The 23944-nt window shown below is 41.4% G+C and overlaps 1 protein-coding gene across 2 annotated transcripts; it reads left to right on the forward strand.

The window, feature by feature from the left end:
- The first annotated feature begins 84 nt into the window (after positions 1 to 84).
- On the forward strand, positions 85 to 21987 carry SEC23IP (SEC23 interacting protein). 2 transcript variants are annotated; one of them, XM_066554260.1, is made up of 19 exons: positions 85 to 246; positions 3310 to 3833; positions 5245 to 5434; positions 6977 to 7170; positions 7490 to 7579; positions 8742 to 8862; positions 9180 to 9269; positions 9988 to 10129; positions 11345 to 11553; positions 12149 to 12267; positions 12831 to 13001; positions 13342 to 13437; positions 13598 to 13804; positions 13956 to 14111; positions 14669 to 14771; positions 15817 to 16002; positions 16446 to 16608; positions 18568 to 18668; positions 20835 to 21987. In XM_066554260.1, exons 1-18 carry the CDS (start codon positions 99 to 101, stop codon positions 18647 to 18649), a joined length of 2991 nt encoding a protein of 996 aa, XP_066410357.1. In that variant the 5' UTR covers positions 85 to 98; the 3' UTR covers positions 18650 to 18668; positions 20835 to 21987. The 2 variants fall into 2 exon arrangements, with proteins under 2 accessions (XP_066410357.1, XP_066410358.1); XM_066554261.1 differs by having other exon boundaries at positions 20838 to 21987.
- The last annotated feature ends 1957 nt before the right edge of the window (positions 21988 to 23944 follow it).

Genomic DNA, 23944 nt, shown 5'->3' on the forward strand with positions numbered 1-23944 from the left:
GGGCCCGCCTCCAGCCCCTCACAGCTGCGCGCGGCCGCCGCCGCCATCTTGGGTGAGGGCGGAAGGGGCCGGGGCAGGGACGTGGCCGGGGCGCGGCTATGGCGGCGGCGAAGCCCGGGGGAGGCACCGGCAGCAGCACCAACCTGCTCTTCTCCTCCTCCGCCACCGAGCTCAGCTTCAACGTGCCCTTCATCCCCGTCAGCCAAGCGCCGGCCGCGCCGCCCGGCCCCGCGCTGCTGCCCGCCGGTACGGAGAGAGGGAGAGCGGGAGAGGGGGAGGGAGGGCAGCCGGGAGCGCTGGGGATGTGCGGGGTCCCGCCGGGTGCCGCCACCGCCGGGAAGGGCCGGTGGGGCCGGGGGAGTCCCCAGAGCCGAACCGGGGCTCTAGGGGGGGCTGTGGGCCGGGGGGGCCCGGTCTGTGTGGGCTGGACCCGGCGCTGGGAATTCCCGAGCCGAGTGTCCCTGGCTGTGCCTCAGCAGAGACACTGCTCGGAATTACATTTTCCGCTTTCCGGCACTTCATTCCTTCTACTTCCCTCTGCTTAATGCCTGTGTGTGTGCGGGTTTTAGCGCTGTGTCTAAGGACGGGCGCTGATCATCCGCTTCCAGCTCACTGTGCTTCCATTCAGTGCCTACTGAATGTTTTCGTGGTTTTTAAACCCCTCTCTTATGTTATCTTCTCTTTCCCCGGTTTGAAAATAGCACGTTAAGCAGCCGCCTTAAATATCCTTGTTAATTTAATCCTGGTTCTAATATCCTTTTCTCCCAAAGCTTTAATGGTGTTCCCAACACATGCGTGTGTAACTTAAAATCTGGTGTTCAGGCAGTTCCAGAGAAAGGAATGGATTTTTTGGCGAATGTGTTCAGTCAGAGATTAAAGCTGGAAGCATTAGAAATGCATCTAGAAACCAAATATTTCAAATTTGACTGTGTTGTGCATGTTGGGGTTGGACTAATGACCTTTGAAGGTCCCTTTTAACCCAAACTGTTTTATGCTGAGTCTTCAAGACTTCATTTCAGCACTGCTGTATCTTAGCTAAAGTAAGTATTAATATAGCTGCAGATCAGTGCAGTACTTCTCTGTAGATTTAATAAAATGTTTGCCAAGTATGGCTTTGGAATAGTTTTTTAGATCAACTACATTTTTTTGATAGGAGGGATAAAAGCATTAAAATATTACTTCGACTTACTTGAGGTATCTAGGTAGTTGATACATTTACTAATTCTATACTAATACTTTGTGCAATCCTCATAGTTTTTCTTTCATGCAAATACACATTAATTTTTCATTAAGAAAATAAAACAATTTTGAAGTGCTGATCTGGCTAGTAGCTTTACACAAATGGCTGTCCTGGCAATTTCCTGAACATTTTGAAGCTGGAGATAAAATCTGATGGGATTTGGTTAATGTGGTGAATCTTTTTCTCTCCATGTGACTTAAAATTTGATCAGATGAGGATCCATGGTTTTGCAGCTGGAGTGAATTGTGCTTGTTTGTACAACATAGTTTGTGCAAAATTAGGAAAAGTCAAGATAAACAGTAACGTTTTGTGTTGGAAAACTGCATGTGTGTACACATATACCTATAGGGGTTTTTTAGGCAGAACTTTTGTCACCCTCATTTTGCAAGGAAAGCTGCCCTTAGGCTAAATCTCCAAAACCTATTTGAAACTGGAGAATAGCAGGAGTTTTGTGAACATTCATTTGCTGAAGGCCCTGAGAGCTCTTGGGCACACTGCTGCCTGTTTGTGGTGGCCTGCCACGGTGAGGTGAAGGGCCTGCTCTGCTGCCAGTTGTTTGGGGAAGCTGAGAGTTGACAGTGTGGTTTGCAGCGTGCTTCTCTCTGTCCCACTCTCTTTATGAAATGTGAAAGGAAGGTGGATTTTGTTGTTTAGAAGCTGAGACCTTTTATTTAGTAAAAATGGCTACTGCTTGCAGCTGGTAGATGATCCCCAGACCTGACTTTAGAGGGGTCACTGGGTCTGAGGGATTTCAGCATTCTCCACAGAGAGATTTTGGTTTTGTTCCTCAAAGTCGGATCAAGTGCTGTAAGGGAGAGCAAGAGGAGTTTGAAGCAGGTGATGCCTCAAATTGACACCGTCTGCACAGACTAAATAAAAGATGGTTAAAATAGTTCTTTTTAATCTTGGCAGCTGCCTCTTTTATGATTAATTAATTAGAACAGCAGCTTCCTAGGGAGGCTTCTCAGTGGATTCCCCTGTACTCCCTAGGTGCTCCCTGTTACAGTTGTGTTGGCTGTGGATAAAGGCATTTGTTGTTGGCTGCTCACAGCTGCAGAGACTCTTGGTCTGTCTGCCTGGGGACTGAGCAGCAGAGATGTTCTGTGGTGTCTTCCCCTCAGCCTGGGCTCATTTGGCTGCCAGGCAGGTGAAACACTGAAAACATCTGCTGGTTTTGCAGATGGCACTGACTCCTGTTCCCTCAGGAGGCAGAGCTGCTCAGGCCATCACAGCCTGAGGTGAGCTTGCTGTGAGACCTCAAATCATGACAAACCTCCTTTTCCCCCACTCGTTCCTAGATCACTGCAAAATAGAAAACTGTGCTTGATCAGGACTTCTTTTATTTATTTTCTCCATGTGGAAGGGCATTCGTGGCCTTGCATCTTTTTAAATCCTCTCCTGCAATTATACAGAATGATTTTTATGCATCAGAGATGCAGCTTTTATGCAAGTCTAGAGTAGGATTTTTACAGAGAACTGGACTAAGTCCTGCTCATAAGTGGCTTAGGATCATGAGTTATAGCCACCTTGCAAGTTAGATGAGAAACCTTGAGAGGGCTCTGCTGAAGGAGCAGGCAGAATAAGAATGGATGGTTTAACCTGTAAGTTTGGCCTATTTAGGAATGTTTTTAAACTCTATCCTAAAAATAGGACATAAAGTCCTATGCTTATAGTCCTAGCTGTTTTAATGGTGAAAGGATATGAACCAAGGTTGCTCTTGCTTTTGAGGAATGAATGAAGTTGGAAGGTTTTAGTGAAGTTTTAGGTGAAGTTTTAGTGCCTGCCACATTGCCCTGGGAAGGTCCCGACTCCAGTTATATTTTGGTTTCTTATTTAATATTTGTTGCTTTTTCCGTGTACACTGAGTGACTTCCATGGTCCATTTTAAATGTTCTTGAAGACTTGGTATCTCCTGTTTCATTTTATGATGTGCTGAATCAAGGATGTGTAAACTTTATGGGGGCCAGCAGTTTTGGCCATAGCTGATGCTGGGTGTTCCAGAACATCTTGACCCCATGCAGTGATTTGAAGGTCTCACAAGATCTCTGGTGACCCTTTTGTTTTTGCAGATGATTCTGGAGAGGTTGGGGAAGAGGACAGCTTCCTGGGTCAGACATCAGCCAGCCCCAACCCCCCACAGACTTTCAGCTACTTCTCTCAAGTTCCCAGCAGCAGTGATCCCTTTGGGAATATTGGACAACCACCCTTAACAACTGTTTCAACCCCTGTCGGAGCACCAGCCTTCTCCAGACCTCCCACTTCACTTCCACTCGTGTCTGGCTCCCAGGATGGGCAAAATGCCTTTTCACCACATATTCCCAAATCCCAGGCTTACAGTGCCCCACCCACTTCGCAGGTGGGAATGGCCCCGTACCAGCCCCCTCAGCAGAGCTGTCCCCCGCCTGCCAGCACTGCCCTGCCCGTGGGCACCCCACAGCAGCAGGGCTACAACCCCTACAGGCACACCACCCTGAGCAGCAGGGCCAACCCCTACCTCACCCCCCCCCAGCTGCAGCAGAGCCACCCCCCTGCCACAGCGTCCCCTGTGCCACCCGTGCAGATGTACCAGACACCCCCGGGGCCGCTGACACAGGTACGTGACTGCTCCTGGCTGCCACAGCTAAACAAGTCACTTTGCTCTTTCAGCTGTGTGCTTTATCTTTTGAAGATTTTTTTTTTCTCTGCCAAAACCCCAGAAGAAGTCTTGAACTGTTTATAACAGCAAAAGCTTTTCACTAGAAGTAGCTTGGAACTCATGTTCCAGGATGTCTTCCTGATCTTTGAAGTGAGTGTACCCTGAGGCTGTAGCTCTGTGAGCCTCTGGGCATCAGAAACAAGATCAGGCTGTGAAGTTCTGTTGCTCTTTTCTGTGGGTTTCTGAGTTTGCTGAGTTTCAGCTGTGCTGCTGCATTTTTTGTACCTCAGCTTTAAATCAGGTCATTCAGCCACTTCAAAGATATGGGCTAAAATCTCTTTTTAAGCTGGTTTTGTTGGTGAAGCCAGAATTTTTTTTTAAACTAAGTCACATAAAATTGTCAGCAAATTCTTCGAAACAAATTGGTTGAGGATTTTGTGTGATTTTTTGTGTATAAAGCAATAATCCTTATTATTTTCTACCTGCACAAAATCACTATTAAAGTAATGCCAATAGGTTAATAAAACCTGGCATGTTTGCCTTGAAAATGGTAAAAGCTGTTTTTATTTTTGCCTGAGCTACTGTTATATTTCTGTTATCATGAATAAAGAATGTGAAGGTTATATAATGACAAAACATAGCAAAGGCAGTAAAGCCTAGACAGTCTGGAGTTTTAGACTATATAATTTCAGAACTTCTGTTTATTGGATTTTATATATTGTACAATATTTTGGTGCCCCTTTTTTTTCCCCCTTTAAATGTATCATCAACCAAGGCAGTTGCTGCTGCTGCTGACATCAGCTGCTTTTAGTTGTACTGACTGGGATTTTTGTAAAATTTGTATGAAATCATACATAAAATCAGTTCCTTTTCTTGTGCCACTGATGCTACATTTGAGTTTGCAATGTGCCTGTTCTGGTCACTTTGCAAGAAGAGAGCTGTAGCTGAAGTGGCCACTCATTAAAATTGGGAGTCTTTATGCAAAAGCATTATTATATGTAAATGAACAATGAGAAAAATATGGGTTTATTTTCATGTCAGTTTTTGTGGTTGTAAGAAACAAGTTCAGCTCAAGTTTTGAAAATTTAAGAGAATATTTAAAATCTCACTGGTTTTAGATAATCATGATGCTAAACCATGGCAGTTTTTAGCAGTGTTTGTGTAATGAAATCCACATTCTTTCTCAGTTTGAGAAGGTGTAAGTTCTCAAACACATGATGAAGTGGACAATACTTTTAGAATGGAAGGTAATGTTCTTGGGGAGGGAAACATGTTTGAAATACAGGTTCAGAGTATTTCCTGTAGCAAAATATAGAAGAGTTCTGTAAAAACCCTGTGAGACTAAGGTGCTGAGCCTATCTCTTTTCAGTTCCCACCGCCCCAGCTCCAGCCTGCCAGGCCTGCAGGGCCCCTGGTCCCAGCCCCTCCTGTGCTGCTGCAGAACCAATATGAGCCAGTTCAGCCCCACTGGTTCTACTGTAAGGAGGTGGAGGACAAGCAAATATGGATGCCATTCAGCATTCTGGATTCTGCAAAACTAGAGGAGGTCTATAATTCTGGTAAGTCCTGTCTTATCTAGAGGTGAGCAGAAGGACTAAAGGAAAATATTGGGGTAATGCCACTCATGTGTGTGGCAGTAATAAGTTATGTTTTGAAGATGTGTTTTTTGCCACTTAATTTATTTCACTGTCATCATCACTGCTTGATGCTGTCAGTGTTAAGATCATTTGGTTATATATATATATATATATATATATATATATATATATATATATATATGTATGTATGTATGTATGTATATGTTATAGATACCCAAATGGATATCAGATTTTCATATAGAACTCCTGGTTATTTGTGTTTTGGGTTGCCTTTTTTTTTAAACTGTCAGTTCTGGAGTAAGTGTTTGTATTTGGGAGTTTTTCCAAGCGTTTTGTTGTGTACAGAGCATATAGAAGCATTCTAGAAGCATCTCAGTGTTACAAAGCTTCTCTGCCATGGTGTGACTGTCAGTGCTAATGGCCTGATATTGATCACAGGAGTAGCTGGGGCTGGGCTGAGAGAGCAGAGATGTGTCAGTGTGAGAGCACGTGTGGCTGTGCCCCAGTCCAGCCTGACCCCAGAGCATGGTACTGAGCACAGAGCAGTGTCCGTGTGGTGAGCAGGTGTGTCTGTGTGTCCCAGTCCAGCCTGACCCCAGAGCGTGGTGCTGAGCACAGACAGAGCAGAGCAGTGCAGTGTCTGTGTGGTGAGCAGGTGTGTCTGTGTGTCCCAGTCCAGCCTGACCCCAGAGCGTGGTGCTGAGCACAGAGCAGTGTCCGTGTGGTGAGCAGGTGTGTCTGTGTGTCCCAGTCCAGCCTGACCTCAGAGCGTGGTGCTGAGCACAGAGCAGTGTCCGTGTGGTGAGCAGGTGTGTCTGTGTGTCCCAGTCCAGCCTGACCTCAGAGCGTGGTGCTGAGCACAGACAGAGCAGAGCAGTGCAGTGTCCGTGTGGTGAGCAGGTGTGTCTGTGTGTCCCAGTCCAGCCTGACCCCGAGAGCGTGGTGCTGAGCACAGAGCAGTGTCCGTGTGGTGAGCAGGTGTGTCTGTGTGTCCCAGTCCAGCCTGACCCCAGAGCGTGGTGCTGAGCACAGACAGAGCAGAGCAGTGCAGTGTCCGTGTGGTGAGCAGGTGTGTCTGTGTGTCCCAGTCCAGCCTGACCCCGAGAGCGTGGTGCTGAGCACAGAGCAGTGTCCGTGTGGTGAGCAGGTGTGTCTGTGTGTCCCAGTCCAGCCTGACCCCAGAGCGTGGTGCTGAGCACAGACAGAGCAGAGCAGTGCAGTGTCCGTGTGGTGAGCAGGTGTGTCTGTGTGTCCCAGTCCAGCCTGACCCCGAGAGCGTGGTGCTGAGCACAGAGCAGTGTCCGTGTGGTGAGCAGGTGTGTCTGTGTGTCCCAGTCCAGCCTGACCTCAGAGCGTGGTGCTGAGCACAGAGCAGTGTCCGTGTGGTGAGCAGGTGTGTCTGTGTGTCCCAGTCCAGCCTGACCCCAGAGCGTGGTGCTGAGCACGGACAGAGCAGAGCAGTGCAGTGTCCGTGTGGTGAGCAGGTGTGTCTGTGTGTCCCAGTCCAGCCTGACCCCGAGAGCGTGGTGCTGAGCACGGACGGCGGGCGCTATGACGTGTTCCTGTACGAGCGCCTGAGGAAAGCCGTGTACTGGGACGAGGAGCCCTCGGAAGTGCGGCGCTGCCTGTGGTTCTACAAGGGAGACAAGGACAGCCGCTTCATCCCTTACACTGAGGACTTCAGTGACAAGCTGGAGGTTAGTAAGTCACAGAGGCCTTGTTTTAATTAGTTCATTGTGTTAATCGCCTTAGAAACAGTTCTTTCTGTTTCATGAAGATGATTTTCAGAGTGCACTTTCTGGAACGTAAGCAAACCCTGGAAAGAGGAGTGTCTAGAAGGCCACATTGCTCCTGCATCAGTCTTGCACTGCTGTCATCTAAAATTTACTTGTGTAGTTCTACATGTGACATTTTTATATAAAGAAAGTTTTGTAAATTTTTACTGTGGCATTACATGAGGCCACAAAATACTGAGAATGTTGCCTTGCTGACTTTATGTAACTTGTTTTGTTTCAGGCAGAATATAAAAGGGCTGTAACTACAAATCAGTGGCATCGGCGACTTGAATTTCCAAATGGGGAGACAATTGTTATGCATAATCCCAAGGTAATAGATTTTGGCAATTGTGTCTTGCAGGATTCATTAAGGGGGAGTGAGCAAATGGATGGAAGCATAAATTGAATGTGCTCTTAATCTTGCATGAAACGTAGCAGTTGTTTGTTCTAGGTGTGTGTGTGCATTAAAGATGATCAAGTTTACAGAACACTGAACTTGTGCTTGCTTCAATGTGCTGTCATGTAGTTAAAAGACAGCATTTCTGAAACCTAAAGAGAAGAAGGGTTTGCATAGTAAATATTTTGGCTAGGCATAACTGGCAGCAAATGGTCAGCAATTTGAATTGGTTTAACCTCAGTCTGTACCAAATGAAATTAAAACAAAGAGCTTTCATGTGGAGAAGAGCACTAATCAAGCTATAAGGTAAATAGTTTCTTTAAGGCCTGAGAAGGTTTCTTCTTATTTTTAGGCCATGAGAAAGTATAGCAAGACAAGCTTTAAAAGTTCTAAGAACTCTGTGAACAGTCTCATGTGATTGAAACATGGACTTCAGCCTTATTGATCAATACTGTTAACTGTTCACTTATCACAAATGCAGTAATTAATACACAGAACTATCCAAGGAACAGAATCTGGTTGCTCCTGCTTGAAATGTTTAATAATCCTGGTTAGGGAAGTCTGTTCAGTAAAAATCTAGAGAAAGAACATTTAAATCACTTGGTGTCATAAATATGAGTTCAAACTGTAAGTCCTATTAACAACTGTACTACTGAATTATTTACTTTTTAGGGTTTCTGGACTACTTCAGATGCTGTTGTCTTTCTCTGAAAAGCACTGCACTTATTTTTTTCCATTTCCCCTTGTGATAGAGGTGTTGTAAATCAGGTAGCACTCAATTTCCTCACATTAGAAGTAATCTGCTAAGGAAGAGTAGATACTGGAGACTAGGAAGGAGGAGCTTGAATAATGCCTGGCTGGGGAGTTAAAATGGTGATTCTGAACCATGAGCAGGCCCAGCTTCTTCACCTAGTGGTTACTTTGAGTCATCAGTTTGCTTTTCACACTAATGGGGATTTTGTGGAAGAAAACATTTGATTTTCAGATGAAAGGTAAAGCAATCAAAAAGTGTGTTGAACTATGCAGTGCTGTCAGACTAACAGTATGAGTCACGAGGCTTTTCTGTGCTTGGAATTGGACACTGTGTTTGTTGCAGGTCATAGTTCAGTTCCAGCCTTCTGCCACACCAGATGAATGGGGCACCTCTCAAGATGGGCAGGCAAGGCCAAGGGTAGTGAAACGTGGAATTGATGATGATCATGATGAGATTCCTGATGGTAGGTGATGAGATTCCTGGTGCACTTGGGTCTGCACTGGGAGCAGTTTGTGTGTGCAGAAGCTGGACAATGGTGGGTGGAGTGGCTGTGTGCTGTTCATGCCTGGAGTCTAAAGACTAAAGTTATTCCTTCATCTCAGCTGTTTGCTGAGGTTATCTGGTTTTGGGGTGTTTTAATCCTGTGGGCTCTGTTATGTCCTGAACCATGTTAGGTAATAGGCTTATTAAACAAGTGTGTATGACACTTGCTAGACTCCTGAACTTCACTCCTGCTGTATATATTGGTACTCTGAATGTTTTCCTTGTTTTTTCCTACAGGAGAAATGTCCCAAATTGACCATCTGGTATTTATGGTTCATGGCATAGGTCCTGTATGTGACTTGAGGTTTAGAAGCATTGTTGAATGTGGTAAGTTTGGGCTTGTATAATGAGCAGTTGTATTCTTGCTGTTTAAATGTGGCTCTCTCAAGCTCATATTTAGATAAACACATCTTCCTAAGTTTTTTTTTAAAGAAAAGTCTCTAGTGTTAAGAAATTCAGGTTTTTCATTATTATTTTCCAAAGGCAGAACCTGTGTTCTGTCAAAGTTGAAGCTTTAGCTGTTATTATCCTGCTCACCAGGATAATAACAGCTCACCAGGATAATAAAACACCCCTCACCACACATCCCACAACCCAAATCACCCTGCAAGTGTGGCAGTTCTCAATACCACACTTGCATGGTGATTTGGGTTTTGGGATGTGTGGTGAGGGGGGTTTTTTGGTTGGTTTGGTTTTTTCTTTTTGTGGTGTGAGTGGATGTGTTTGCTTTGTGTGGCTTGGTGTGTTTGCTTTCTTTTTTTTTTAATACACTCTGGTAGAACTGAGTAAATTAACAAAGCCCTCTCTGGTTATGGAGTGAACAGGCAATCATTGTGAGATAAATAGAAACTTGCTAAAAAATCCACTCTAACATAAATGAGTACTTTCTTATTGTTAGAATGGTAATACTTGAAAAGATTTTTCCAGTTTTCAATTTGCATCATTTGTATTCTGACTATCTGTGAAATTAAGGGGAAGGAGGGACTATTTGTGTGTTACTTGAGTTCTGCAGCTATCAGATTTTCATTATTCTTTTTCTTCACAGTTGATGATTTTAGGACTGTTTCTCTGAAGTTGTTGCAGACTCACTTTAAGAAGTATTTGGAGGAAGGCAAAGTGAGCAGGGTGGAATTCCTTCCAGTTCACTGGCACAGTTCTCTGCATGGAGATGCAACAGGTGTAGACAGGTGAGGTGAGGGTGTTGTTTAATGTTGAAAACATCTTAAAAGCTGCTGTTTAATGGGTTATGGAAAGTGGAGAAAAAGAGCAGTTCATATGTGTGTGACTGGATTAGAGAATTGCAGATTTTTTAAAATTAACATTTTGATGAGGAGTATTTGGAAAGCTGGAAGGGCTTGAGGAATATTTCTCTTGTTTATTTTCATGCACACAACTTTTCAGTTCAGGATTTGCATGAGAGTGGCCAATGCGCGATACTTGATGAGTGAGTGTGTAGAGATTGTGATCAGAAGGATGAGGTGGTGAGTCTGGAGATGTTCTGTCCATGAGGTGTGCACAATTTAGAGTAGAGAGTTTTCTGTTCTTTAATTTCCTGCAGTCTGATTGAGTTTCACCCTTTCTGAGGAAGGCATTGAGCCCTCTGTCCAGTCCTAGAGGAGTGCCTGAATTATGATTAGGCACTTGAGCTGAGGGGTTCTATTTTTGAAGCAAAATATCTATACTTGGGTAAGAATGTTACAGCATTTAAAAATCTGTTTTAAAATCCTTTCTCTGTGCCTACCCCTCTGCTATGACTTCAGAGTTCAAGCTGTTTCCCTTGCTCAAATCTGGGGAAGTAAAAATTGTGAGGGTGGCAACCAGTGGCACTTAATGTGATGCTGATGTTCTCCAGACTGTTGTAGCTCAGTGAAATCACACTGCTTTGCTCCAGCCTTGCTGTTTTATTTGCATTTGAGCACTGCATGAAGAGGGAGCCTTATTCTGTTAATCAAACCAGACAGTCTCAAGTCTATAGCAATTCCAGTGCAGCTGTCTTGACTCCAGGCAGGCAGATGGTGATGCCAAGCTTCTTCAAAAAGAGAGTATTACCATTCTCTGAGTCTAATTTTATATGCAAGTTCCTTTTTCTCTTCCACTTCAATCTGCTCACCAAACTTCCCTGGTGCTTCATGAGAGTAGTGTTGGAATGGAGAAGAGGTTATTTCAGGCATTCCCTCAGCCTGGAGAGAAAAGAAAATAGCTGTATCTTTCTGAAATATTACAATCAGCAGGTAGCATTAATGTGTGAATATGCAACAAGGCCAGAAGGCTGTATGGGTTTTTAAAATCTCTTTAGAGACCCTTTCTGTAGCATTTACATTGCATTAATTTCAAAAGCTAACAAATTTCTCACGAGCGTTTCTTAAAAGCCTTTCATGCTTTTAACGATTCTGTGTTACCAGGAACATAAAGAAAATCACTTTGCCGAGCATTAGTCGCCTGAGGCACTTCACCAACGAGACGCTGCTCGACATCCTGTTCTACAACAGCCCCACCTACTGCCAGACCATCGTGGATAAAGTGGGCATGGAAATGAACCGCCTGTACGCGCTCTTCATGAGCCGCAACCCCGACTTCAAAGGGGGAGTCTCTGTGGCTGGGCACAGCTTAGGTGATTGTCTGAGGAATGCTGCTTTTATCCCAAATCAGTTCCTCTTAAAAGGAAAATGGCCCCTTTGTTATCCATAAAACTCAAAGTAGCGGTTAGGGCATGGCTGTCTTTCAGAAAACAGCTGACAAACTCCTCTCAACAGCTGAGTTTATCAGGCTTTGAGAGAAAGTTACTTCTCTTCATGAAAACTTAGTGTCTCATCTGTGTTTAAAAGTTAACAGATTATCTGGTGACTTGTTAGGTGGGTGATGTCTGTGTCTCAGAACCCCACTTAGTAAAAGTACAATCATTTTTATAGAATAAGTGTTAGAGCAGAATATTGACATACTGGTTTGGACTGGAACTTTTCCTCCTGTTCACCAAGCAGTCTCAGGTGTTTAAGGAAAAATAGTTTAGTCCTGGCAACTACATAAAGCATGAGCAGGGAAGAAAAGGGGCTGCTTTTAGCTTTTTATGTTCATGTTGAGTATTTTCATTCAGCCATCTCTTGATCAAGCTATACCATGACATTACTATTGCATATAAATCTTGCTCAAGATTTAGGGACAGGAAAACCTGATATTTTCCCCAAATCAACTCTAATCCCTGTTTGCAGGTTCCTTAATTCTATTTGACATATTGTCTAACCAGAAGGACTTGGCTTCATCAGTAAATTCTGGACCATTCTCTGGTGTTAATGGGAATGTGAAGGATGTGGCTGCTCATGATAAACAGGTAATTTGCATGCTGGTCTTTCCAGGTCTATAGATCTGATATTTTCAATCTTTTTTTTCTTAACTTTTCAGACTTTATTAGCTGAACCAAATCTGTGGGTTTTGATAGTACATTTAAACACGTTAATGGAAAGATGCTGTTTTGTAAATATTGTAATTTCTCAGGACAAATTAATTAGCTCTCTCTTATGTTTCAAGTAGGCCAGTAATGAGATTTGGTGGTGAACATCAGCTTTGACCCTTGTGAACATGTAACTTTGTCTAACAGTAAATGATGGGGCAGATGTATAAAAGAATTTTAGACTAGAAATGGTGACCAGTTGTTTGAGGAATAAAAGGAAGCATTTTTGAGTGTTTTGTCCCTCACAGTAATTTTTAAATATTTATTTTGCAGTTCTATTTTAGTGCAAAATTTGTGTCCTGCTTCACTAAAAATCGATATATATTTACAGAGCTTGCTTGATAATGTTTTTAAGAGAAAATAGTTCAACTTGGTTTTGCTTGCTGCTTACTGGTTTCCTACTTTTAGAGAGTGTGATTCTGTTTGTGTGCTATTTTGTTGAGATGACTGAAGATACCAGTTCCTTGGGCTCCTCCATTGCTACTTCTGCTGATGACCTTTGTGAGGCTGAAGCAGAGGAAGATGTTCCCACTCTGCAGAAGACTCTGGAAATGCTCAGTTTGTCGGAGTACGTGAGCACCTTCGAAAAGGAGCGGATCGACATGGAGTCTCTGGTACTGAAATCTTCACTGCACCTGCAGGGGCTGCCCAGGGAATGGAGCTTTATGTTTGGGTTTTCTTCTTGTTTTGTTTTTCCTCTCAGTGCCCATGAGAGCAGTTGCAAAGATAAGATCATCAATGCATGACTTGAAGACTCAGTGTTCTGCAGCTCTTGTTTTTTCTTGATGTGGTGCATCCACCCAGTTGCTAGGGCACTCTGTCTTCTTAATTTTTTGTATTTTCTGTAGCTTTATAAATTGACTTAACAAATTCATAAGTCATTGCCAGTATGAAATTATTCATTTTACTAGAAAAATAAATTTTTATGTGTGTGTTTGGTGTTTGTTTCTTTAGCTCATGTGTACAGTTGATGACCTGAAGGAGATGGGGATACCTCTTGGACCAAGAAAGAAAATAGCTAATTTTGTAAAAGACAGAGCAGCCAAGCAGGTAAATACATATTTCAGGATGGAAATTAAAAGTTGTTAAGCAAATGTTAACAAGCTTCTATTCTTGAATACTCTTGTTAACATCCTGAATATATTAAAGGAATTTTGACAGCTGTGAAATTAACCTTTTTTCTCCCTAACTTTAAAACTTTTCTCAAAAGGAACAAAAGAAAGCAGTAGCAGAAAAGAAAGCAGTGCTGGCTGCCACACTCCAGACTCAAGAAGACACCCAGAAATCAAAAGAGGCAGTTTCTCCTGTGTCACCTTCAGAGCCTGGTCAGATGCACTCAAAGAGGAAGCTCCCAGTTGGTGCATCTGTGTCTTCTGTGAACATTGACTATGAGTATTTTGAAATTGGAACTGGCCAGGTGAGACTCTAGATCTAAATGAGCTGAACAATTTAAAGGATTTGATCAGTCCTCTCTTTTTACTATAGTTTTTTTAATGTTGATGACCTTTTGCTAGTTCCTTTGAAGCTGACAGTTCTGAGAGATGATGTGTCTGATTTCCCTCTGGTAGGTTTCTGTGGTTTACGGTGCACTGGACTTTGAACCAGATATTTTCTTTGCTCTTGGTTCCCCAATTGGTGTGTTCCTTACTGTGAGGGGTGTGGAGAAGATTGATGAAAACTACAGACTCCCCACCTGCAAGGGGTTCTTCAATATCTATCACCCAGTGAGTAGCAGTGCTTTTGACATTTGATTTTAGTTGATGTAGATGACAAAAAAGGCAGAATATTATGTTTTACTTTCTGAGCATTATACCTCTTGTTCCCCTCTGTACATTTCCTAAAACACTTCCAGGTATAGGTTGTTTTCATAGTATTTGCCTTGTTTCTTTTCAGAATTAAGGAAGTTTTTGGGGGGGTTGTTAGGATTTTTAAAATTAATTTGAGGCCACTCTTGTAGGTTTTTATGGAATATTTGTGGTTTTGCATGCAGTGTTTGTTCTCTGTCTCATTTTGTTTAACAGTTTAATGTTCATAGAGATTGAGTGTAAGGAAATCTTGCTGTTGTGTTTTCTCATTAGAATCCCCTTCTGTAGGGAGAACAAGACCAAGGTAATTCATGAACCTGCTTAATGTCATGAACTGAATTTCTGTAAATTCAAATAGTGCAGAAATGAAAAATGGTTGTCTATAATCCATAAATGGGGATTTTTTTTTTCACTGAAATGTGATAAATAGAATAATTTTAAAGATAACTAAATGTCAATGTGTTGTCTCTTAACAGCTTGATCCAGTAGCTTACAGGTTAGAACCAATGATCATTGAAGACCTGGATTTAAAACCAGTTCTCATTCCACATCATAAAGGCAGAAAAAGACTTCATCTGGGTAAAAAGAAAACTTACTTCATATGGATCCTATTCATTATTTCTCATTTGATGCATCAGAATATTGTAAGATTTTAAGAGATTGATTAATATCCCTGGATATCTGACTCCATATTTTTCCTAAACATCAGAGGTGATTTCCCCCAGCCCCATAAGCTGGGCATTCACAATTCCATTCAAAAGTAACAATCACATTTCCTCCAGATTTAACCTTCTCATTACCAAAGTTCTATTAAGACATTGCTTGATCACCTTCATTTCTAAGAAGCTGTGAAACAGAAACTAAATTTATTGGTGTTCCTAACGACCACCATGGTCTGTTCAACCAGTCTGTTCAGTGTTGGCAGCCCTGAGGGAAAAGGAGCTTCTGTGACCATTGGAGGGCAGGGACTGACTTTGTTGCTCATGGCTGCACATCAGACCAAGGTGCTCCACTTAAATTTTGCACATCTAATAAGGAAAGTCAGTTTTGCTGTTGTGCAAGTTCACAGAGCCCTGCTGAAAACCTCTGTTCAGGCACTTGGAAAGATTCTGTCCTTTGGAATTATCCATTAGAGAGAGTCTGCTTTGCTAGACTACACAAGATACTTGTTTCAGGTTACAGCTCTCCAAAAGTGTGTATAGTAAAGGAGAAAAAATATGGTTTGTTGCTCCTTGTTGTTTTGACTTTGATCTGGGTGGATTCATTGACCCATTCAGTAAGAAGGCAATTGTGTATTAATTGCATTCCACCTAATATTTTCAAATGGAATGGAGAAGTAAGAAACATGCATTAATTTTTATGTGTATTAATTGCATTTCGCCTCATCTTTTAAAATGGAATGGAGAAGCAAGAAACACACATTAATTTTTATGTGTATTAATTGCATTTCACCTCATCTTTTAAAATGGAATGGAGAAGCAAGAAACATGCTTTTATGACATAGCAGGCCTGTTTCTGCTGCTAATTGAGATGTTTATTGAACAGAACTTTATCATTCTGCTTTTAGTTGGTAATTTTAAATCCTTCTGAATTCAATTTTTGGTGTGTTTTTTTTCTTTCTCAGAGCTGAAAGACTCTCTGTCTCGTATGGGATCTGACCTGAAGCAGGGCTTTATTAGCTCTTTGAAGAGTGCATGGCAGACCCTTAATGAGTTTGCACGTGCTCATACATCTTCCACCCAGCTGCAAGCAGAGCTGGAGAAAGTAGCTAACCAAATTAAAGAGGAGGAAGAAAAGCAAGTGGTGGAAGGTACATGGACACCTTATTGGTTTTTCTGTAATTTACTTGTCTCAAATAAGTTGACACTTGAGTATCCCAGTGACTGTTTGCTATTGATTTTCCTGACCCTGTTAAGGAGATCTCTGCTAAATGCCAGGTTCCCACCAAAGCTGCTCTGTCACTCTCCTCCTCAGCTGGGTGTGGGAGAGGAATTACAATGAAAGCTTTGTGGGTTGGAGTGAGTTCAGGGAGAGATCACTCAGCAGTTACTTCTTTAGAAAACTGTTAAAACTGTTAGGAAAGAAGTAAGCCTATAGTTCAGTAACCTTTCTGAACCATGCTGGGCAGTTCAGGTTATTATTGTCTTATCACAAACATTTGGAAATTACACAGAAAAATGGCTAATATTCCTTAATTATAGTCAAGCAGGCTGTGCTTGAAAATAGTTTAAATGTGAAACTCTTTGATTTTAGCTGAGAAGATCACTGAGAGTGCAGACCCTCCAAAAGATGAAGATGTTTCAGTGAAGGTTGGGATGCTGAACGGAGGGCGTCGCATCGATTATGTTCTACAAGAGAAGCCAATAGAAAGCTTCAATGAGTACCTGTTTGCTTTGCAGAGTCACCTGTGCTACTGGTAAGGGGAGATGCCTGTGATTCCAGAAACACTGCTCAAGGGACACAGTGTATGTGATTGCCCAGGAGTGTCGGGCTCAGGGTGTTGTGCTTGGATGTCACTATGTGATAATCCTACTTCAAAGTAAAATTCTGTGACCAAATCTGTTTGCAGTAAAGACATTGCACACCCTTCTCTTGACCTTTGACACTCCAAACACACATTTTAAGCTACTGTCATTTTCAAAACAACGAGAGCTCTGGAAGCATTTTCACAACTGCAGCTTTTCAAATAAAACTGTTCACGAAGGATTTTTATTAGACTACAATAAGTGGTAAAACTTTATTGCTTCTTCTGGCAGAGCAAAGGATTTGTGAACTATATTTAACAACACACCTGGAATGTAATAGCCAACCTTGGGTGTCAGCTGTGAGCTGTGCAAAGTGATGTTGGTGAGGAGGAGTGACTGGTCTCTCATTTTGAGTTCAGCAGGTGCTGGACAAAGAGTGCTCTACGTTCTTTCTGAAGGTTTTGATTTTCAGCAGGTCATTTTAGCAGCAGGCATTTTTTCCAGAGGTTAAAACACAGCTCTGAAGGCATTACCTGAAGGGACTCATTAGAGCCATCATCACTTGAATGATGAAGCTCAGCACCTGCCAGAGGAGGGGTTCCGGGGCTGCTGTGAGCACTGGGCTGTCAGCGTGACCCGGTGGTGGCAGTGCCGTTCCACAGGCAGGGCTGAAGGGAGCGGAATTCCTTCCACAGGGTGGCAGCCGATCACTGCCAGGATCTTAAAAGCCTGGTACCTGTGCCTGTTTTTGTCATTCGAGTAAGGAAGATAAGCGCAGTGATTAATGACCCGAATAGGAGAGCATTTTTTTCCTGAGGAATGGTGGGAAAAGCTTTAAATGAAATGCTCTGAGTGTTGGAGAGATTGGAGCTTCTGTGTTGAACCTTCCTCTTGCTTGTTTGCTGCTCATTTAATGCAGAGACCATCAAGAGAGGTCTGTGCTGAATTGTGGAATGTACATGTATTCCCTTAGCTTGTGTGTTTAATTCTGTACAGGTCTTCTGCAAATCATGTTCCTCACGTTTGGAGGATCACACTTCTGACCATCTAAATCTCATTCACTGCTCCCTATATGATTTATTTTAAAAAGCACAGGAAGCTGCCCTCATCAAACAACTCCTGCAGCTCTGGAACTTTGTTAAAATTTGCCTGTTTAACATTGTTATTTTTTGTGTTGGTATTGTTTATGTGTGTTTAAATAGCATTTTATAGATGAAGAAGAAGATTAAGTCTCTTCATGTTAACTTTAAATTCAGATAGCCTGAAGCTTTGCTTTTTGAAAAGAGGAGGGAACACAGCCACTTGGAAACATGGCACTTGAATGATACTAATCTTTGAATTATTGGAGATTTATCTAACATTTTAGTGGTAAGCAAGAGAGGAAGACTATGGGTGTTTAACATGGTCTGTTTACAATTAAGGGCCTGCCAACTAGAGAAGAATTAGAATATTGCTGCTAGAACTGGGCTAATTAATGGAGTGGGACAAAATGAGTAGGATGGAGTGTGGAATACATTCAGAACAAAAAGTGAAACATTATTTGAGGAGATTAAGACAAGGAAGTAGCATCAAAGAAGTGGTTAGAGGAGGGGATTTGGAATTGCAGCACAGGACATTAGGGAGGACAGGAGGAGGAAATGCAAGAGAAAAAAGGTAAATGCATAGGCGAGGGTAGATAGCAGAATTAATTCAAAACTTGTGTAGAATTACAGCTTGAAGGAAGCTGGCAGAGGTAAGGCCATGTTCATGACAAATAAATACTGGGCCAAGAGGTTGTGCAAACTCTTTGGAGAGCTGAAATAGGCTGGAATGTGACTTAGGAGAATTAGAAGATGGATCATATTGAACTAACTTTTTCCTTTTTTTTCTTCCCTTTTTTCCTTTTGTTTTATTTATTCCATTCCTCATAGGGGATCTGAAGACACTGCCTTGCTGTTTCTCAAAGAAATATACAGGACCATGAATATCAATCCTGAGCAGCCACAGCATTGATGTATAAAAACATGAATTTGTAAGTTTGCTCTAATGTAACTTGTGTGCTCATATCATATTCAGCTACAGCTTAGATGTCTTTACTTTCCCTTTCTCCTCTGAAGTTTAAATTACGAAGCAGACAGCCATAAAATGTCATTTTGATTGCAAAAAACAATTTCTAAACTTGAATGCAGAGGAAGTCTTTTTCTTCTTCCTTTCATTTCCAGAAGATATTTGATCTTAGTCCTTTTGGTACTGGATAATAATTGCTACTACAAATACAACCAAAGTATGATCTCTCTCTTCTGCTTCTCCCTCAGTTTTTTGTTCAGTGAATGTTCAAGAATAGGAAAATGTGGTGAAATTGGATATGATGAAACTTTATTTACAGTGCAGTAGATTAAAGAACCCCAAAAGTGTTTCAGTGGTGAATGTAAATACTGGATTGTTTCACCAGTGGTGCACATTTGTCAGCAAAAAGCTGTTTGTCTCCTAAGAAAGTGTTAAACATTACTATTGTTAAATTAATCAGACCCTTATATAGGTCAGTATTTTATTATCTTTGTATAGATTAAGAATTTCAGTAGAACAAGTGAAATGACACAGCATGGAAATCTACTTTGGAAAGAAATTAAATACATGGTACAGTTGAGTATCTTAGATCTGAAATATTCTTGCAGGTATTTTTATTTTAAGCTGTAGGTTTCCAGACTAAGGATCTGTGTTGTACCAGTTTGCCTCACTGGTTGTTACAGAAAAGAAAATACTTTCTTTTGAGAGGCATGGAAGAAATAATATGCACCTTGCCTTTTTGGAATCATACAAGCTAGTTTCTGATGTATTTCTCCATTTTCAGAAGAGCTGATAATGTCAAGGTACATAAATACCCAGCATGAAGAGAAATGCTTGACATTTCAGAGGAATATTTTAGGTATCTTTCATTGCTACCATACAGTTTTAGTACTCTTTTGTAACAGAATGCTTCTGATGGTCAGTTGATAGCAGCTTCTTTTTTTTAAATAAAATGTCAAGGCTGATCAAACACATTTCTTTAAAGCATGGAGAGGTAAAAGGAAAAAGGCACCAGCTGGCTGCACAGCTCTGACAGTGCTGTATCAGTCATCACAATGGCTTATGCACAGTTTCCAGTCACAGTTGCAGAATTTTTTCTCTGCTATTTCTTTATGATGGCTCTGGTTGAAATCATAGGAATCTCATTGCAAAGGGAAAGCCTTTCAGCCTCATTGCAGGGGGGAATGGGGTGTGATGATTTATCAGTGCAGAGCTCAGAGGAGTTTGCTCTCAGCTGCAGCAGACACTGGGATAATTGTGGTTTTTTGAGGACTCCACTGCTGGGGAACAGTTCAGCAGGATGTCACACAGCAAAGCACAGTCAGGGAAGTCTGTAATTCCATCAGGAATTGCTCACAATGTTCCCCAGCACTGGTTTGACTGGACAGTGTGTGAGACTGGGATTCAGATACCAGAGGCCTAAATGGGAGGGCAGATTGCACTGAAGTGGTGTCTTGGGAAGGCTGCACACCACAAGACCAGGAATCTTTTCCACATGCCAAGAAATGTCTTTCCATGTGCTGAGTTAAATATTATCACATCACAAGGAATTACTGAAGTGGAAAATTCTGCCTCAGTGTTAGCAGTCATGTGGGTTTTTCTCTTTTTTTCTGTTCTTTTAAGACCTTCAAATGTGAAAGGTGGCAGTGTGAAGGTAATTATTACCAGTGGTGCCTCTGACAGCAACATCCATTTTATTCTGTTAGAGTGGCTTGATTTAGCTCTTCTAGAAGCTGCTCTTTGTGAAACAGTAGTGTAAGAAAGAAGTGCACCAGCAGATTAAACCTTGGACATATAAACTGTCACCATCCTCACTAGGATAATTTATTACCAAAAGCTAAAGAATCTAACAGCTGGTTAAAATGTATAATTAATGACACCCTATTAGCAGTTGTTGTGAGCTTTTTCTGTTTGCAGTTGTAATTGCCAATTTATGTCTACAGAAAGTACATTTCAGAGTCTTGCTGTATGAAAAGTTTGATTAAAAACATGTATGGATTTTTAGATCTTTTTGAACCTTCTTGAAATTGAATGGTGGCATATTGAATATGATCAGTACTACTGCAGGAATAGAAAACCTGATGGATTTCCTATTTCCAATATGTCCATGTTCTGTTTTCTCTTGCTCCAGCAGACCTGGTGAAAACCCCTCTGAAGAACATCTGGTATTTTCAGAGCTGCATATGAGAGGAGAAACATCAGAGGGTTTTTTCCTGCCATTCCAGAACTTACTTGGATTCTACCTTCTTGAGTCACTTCAAGCAAACTTAAGTTATGAGATGATCAGGACTGTCATTCAGGAGATGGATGGAATGACACAGTTTTGATCTTAAAGCAGCTCAGTTGTACCATTGCCAAATACAAGGAGATTGAAGGAGGTTTTTTTTGGCATGCAAATCATAACTTCTCTCCTTCAGCTCTCCTGTCTCAGCTGGCTGCCAGACATCTTTGCCTACCAAGGCAGCATGTCCTCAGTAAAAAGGACTTGATGAGAAACAGCAATAATCTACTGTTCTTGACACATTTGTTCATGCCCCTTTAAGAAATGAAATGTGAACTGAGGTTATAACCATCTTTAATATAGATTACACAAACCAGTTCATATTTACTAAAAACTAGCAACCAGAATAATTTTCTTACTATTGTAAGTGTGATGGAGATTATTTTATAAAGACCTTTTTAAGCCTCTGTTAAGAGTTTTATTGTGGCTTTTTTTTAAGTAAAAATGAACTTTTGACTTTGAAAATATTAGAAGTTTGTTACAGCTAGTTCATTGTTCACATATCCTGAAATGAACGATTTACAATGACATTTTGATCTGGTAATTATAGAATCACAGACTATTCTAAGTTAATTAAGGCAATTTTAGTGAAACTAGGCTGCAGTTATGAGAACTAAAACACTTACCTTGACCTTGCAGTTTAACATCTCAGAACTGTTACTGTAAATAGGAACCTGAAGCTTATGGGTGCTAGATAATAATCTAGATGCAGCCCTGCAATCCAGACTCCATTTTCATGTAATGAGGTTGAGGTGAGTTAGGTATTGTGAAACCCTTGGAATTAATGTCTCTGAGTACTGAGCTTCTGTAGCTTCAATTTACACACACATTGTGGCTTTCCTTAATATTAGTGGCTTAACCTTATTCCTGACTATTTGCCTCTGTTATTGCAGTAAACAAATTTTGAAATGCAGTATGGTTTTTTTTTTTTCCTTGATATATGTAAAATACACATTATTGTGTATACAAATTGATGGCTGTAATTAAAATTACCTTACTTCCAGTGAGTCTTTTCAACAAGGTTTTGTATTTAAACACACAGAATAGTTTGGAGGGTTGCTTAGTCCAACTTCCCTGCTTAGGGCCTTGTCCAAGGCTGGAGATCCTTTGCCTCTCTGGCCCTGGTGTAAGGTTTGACTGCTTGGATTGCAGGATTTTCTTCTGGTACACAGTTGAAATTTTCTGGGTGGGCTTGTATCTGTGGCCTTTTGTCCTTTCTCTGCATCTTCAGGGATAACATCTCTGTCTTTTGTAATCTCACATTTGATAGCTGAGGACAAGGAGGAGATTTTCCTGTTTGGCTTCTCAAAACCCAACACTTCCCTTGGCATCTCTTGCCTGCCATGGGCTGTGGCCCTCTAGTGAGTCTTGGGGTTTCCAAAATCCTTCTTGCTCTGGGGAGAGGGTTTGCCAAAGGAAACTTTTTATCCAAAGCAAACAAATGTCTTTATAAATTACCCTGTCAGACAGAAATTTTTAAGCTTTACAATGTCCTTTGTTAGTTAGAATACAAATTTTTTTAATGTATACATACACAACACAAACACCATGACCACTGCCCTCATTGCCATGTTAAATATCAGAGTGGAGGGTTATATACATTTATATTTATCAGCTCTGTGCCACATGAGCAATCTGATGAGTTTGCTTAAATAGCATTTTTAAGCAGGTGCTGGGCTGTGACACATCCCCTTGGGAGGGGACAGCAGCACCAAGGAGCAGTCAGATTTTATGGGTGTGTGTGAGAGGAATTGCTGCAGGGGGACCCTGGCAGGCCAAGAGCTGCCTTGCAATGGAAGGGGGAACGGGAGGATGCTGCAGGAATCAGGAGCATCTGGAGTGCAGAAATTGGTTGGGGAATATGGCACAAAAAGTTCTAGTTATAGAAACAAAAAATGGGCTGCAACTACAGTAACAGGCCATTCTTACATCTTAAAAGCAAATGGAAGTTTGGACATAAAGGAAATCAAAATGAGTGTAACCTATAGTTGTATAAAACAAAAAAAAAAATAAATTGAGTTTATAGCGTGATTTTAAGTCTGCTACAAATGAATACTTTGCTTCCTCAGCAGAAATCTTCCTTGTGTGCTGCAACACACACCATACACAGCACAGCTTCCAATATATTCAGTAAATTTTGATTTATTTTTGTATGTATTATAATGCATAATTAAACAAGTAAGGCTAATTACACTTTAATTAGTCAATCTGCATACAAAAATTTAAAGTTTTCCCTGTTATATTTTCATCTGTGCTGAAGTGATTGCAAGCATTAAAAAAAAAAGTCTAGAAGATTAAAAAAAATTTAAATATCTATGGAACAGGGCATAGAAAGGAGGTAGAAATTTTTATGAATTAATTCCAAGCAAAAAATTCAGAGCCTCTAAGAAATCCATTACTTTCCTGAAAAATTCTCATTTGGACAGAAGTGAATTTTTTATTGAAAACCTTTTCTTTTGGAAAACTTTTTATCCACTGCTTCTCTCCCTGTGTTCCCTGCTTGTGGCAGTAGGAATGTTCCTGTCCCTTGGGAACACCTCCTCTCCCAGCTGTTCATAAAAGTAGCACAGTGAAATAATTCCTCCTTGTGCCTTGCATGGCACAGAAAATTTCCAGTGTCTGTGCTGGAGTTGTCCTGGTCCTTTCCCAAGGAATGTTAAATTAATGTTTATAACTTTGTGTCTGCAATATGACAAATGTTTTACAAACTCTGTCTAAAATGCCATTTCCATAATAATATTCTCCCTGATTCCTCTCTGCATGTGATTTTTTTTTTTTAAACATATGATGAATAATAAAATCTAGCATTTCATATTTCCTACAAAATGATCAGTGCCAGGGTGCTGCTGGATGTCCATATAGGAGCAGGGACTGGGGCAGAGCTGTATTAATGGACTATTATTTTTAATCATCCCTTTGAATTAGGGTGTGTTCCCCAGAGCTGAAATAAAAAATCCCAT

This window comes from Molothrus aeneus, chromosome 8 (assembly GCF_037042795.1).
Source record: "Molothrus aeneus isolate 106 chromosome 8, BPBGC_Maene_1.0, whole genome shotgun sequence".
Taxonomy (NCBI): Eukaryota; Metazoa; Chordata; class Aves; order Passeriformes; family Icteridae; genus Molothrus; species Molothrus aeneus.

Bases quoted from the DNA above. Each gene is read 5' to 3' on its own strand.
- SEC23IP (XM_066554260.1), top strand. From the start codon at position 99: ATGGCGGCGGCGAAGCCCGGGGGAGGCACCGGCAGCAGCACCAACCTG. The intron at 9,270-9,987 runs GTAAGTTTGGGC...TTTTCTTCACAG, and splicing joins TAGAAGCATTGTTGAATGTG to TTGATGATTTTAGGACTGTT. The intron at 14,112-14,668 runs GTGAGTAGCAGT...GTCTCTTAACAG, and splicing joins TCTTCAATATCTATCACCCA to CTTGATCCAGTAGCTTACAG.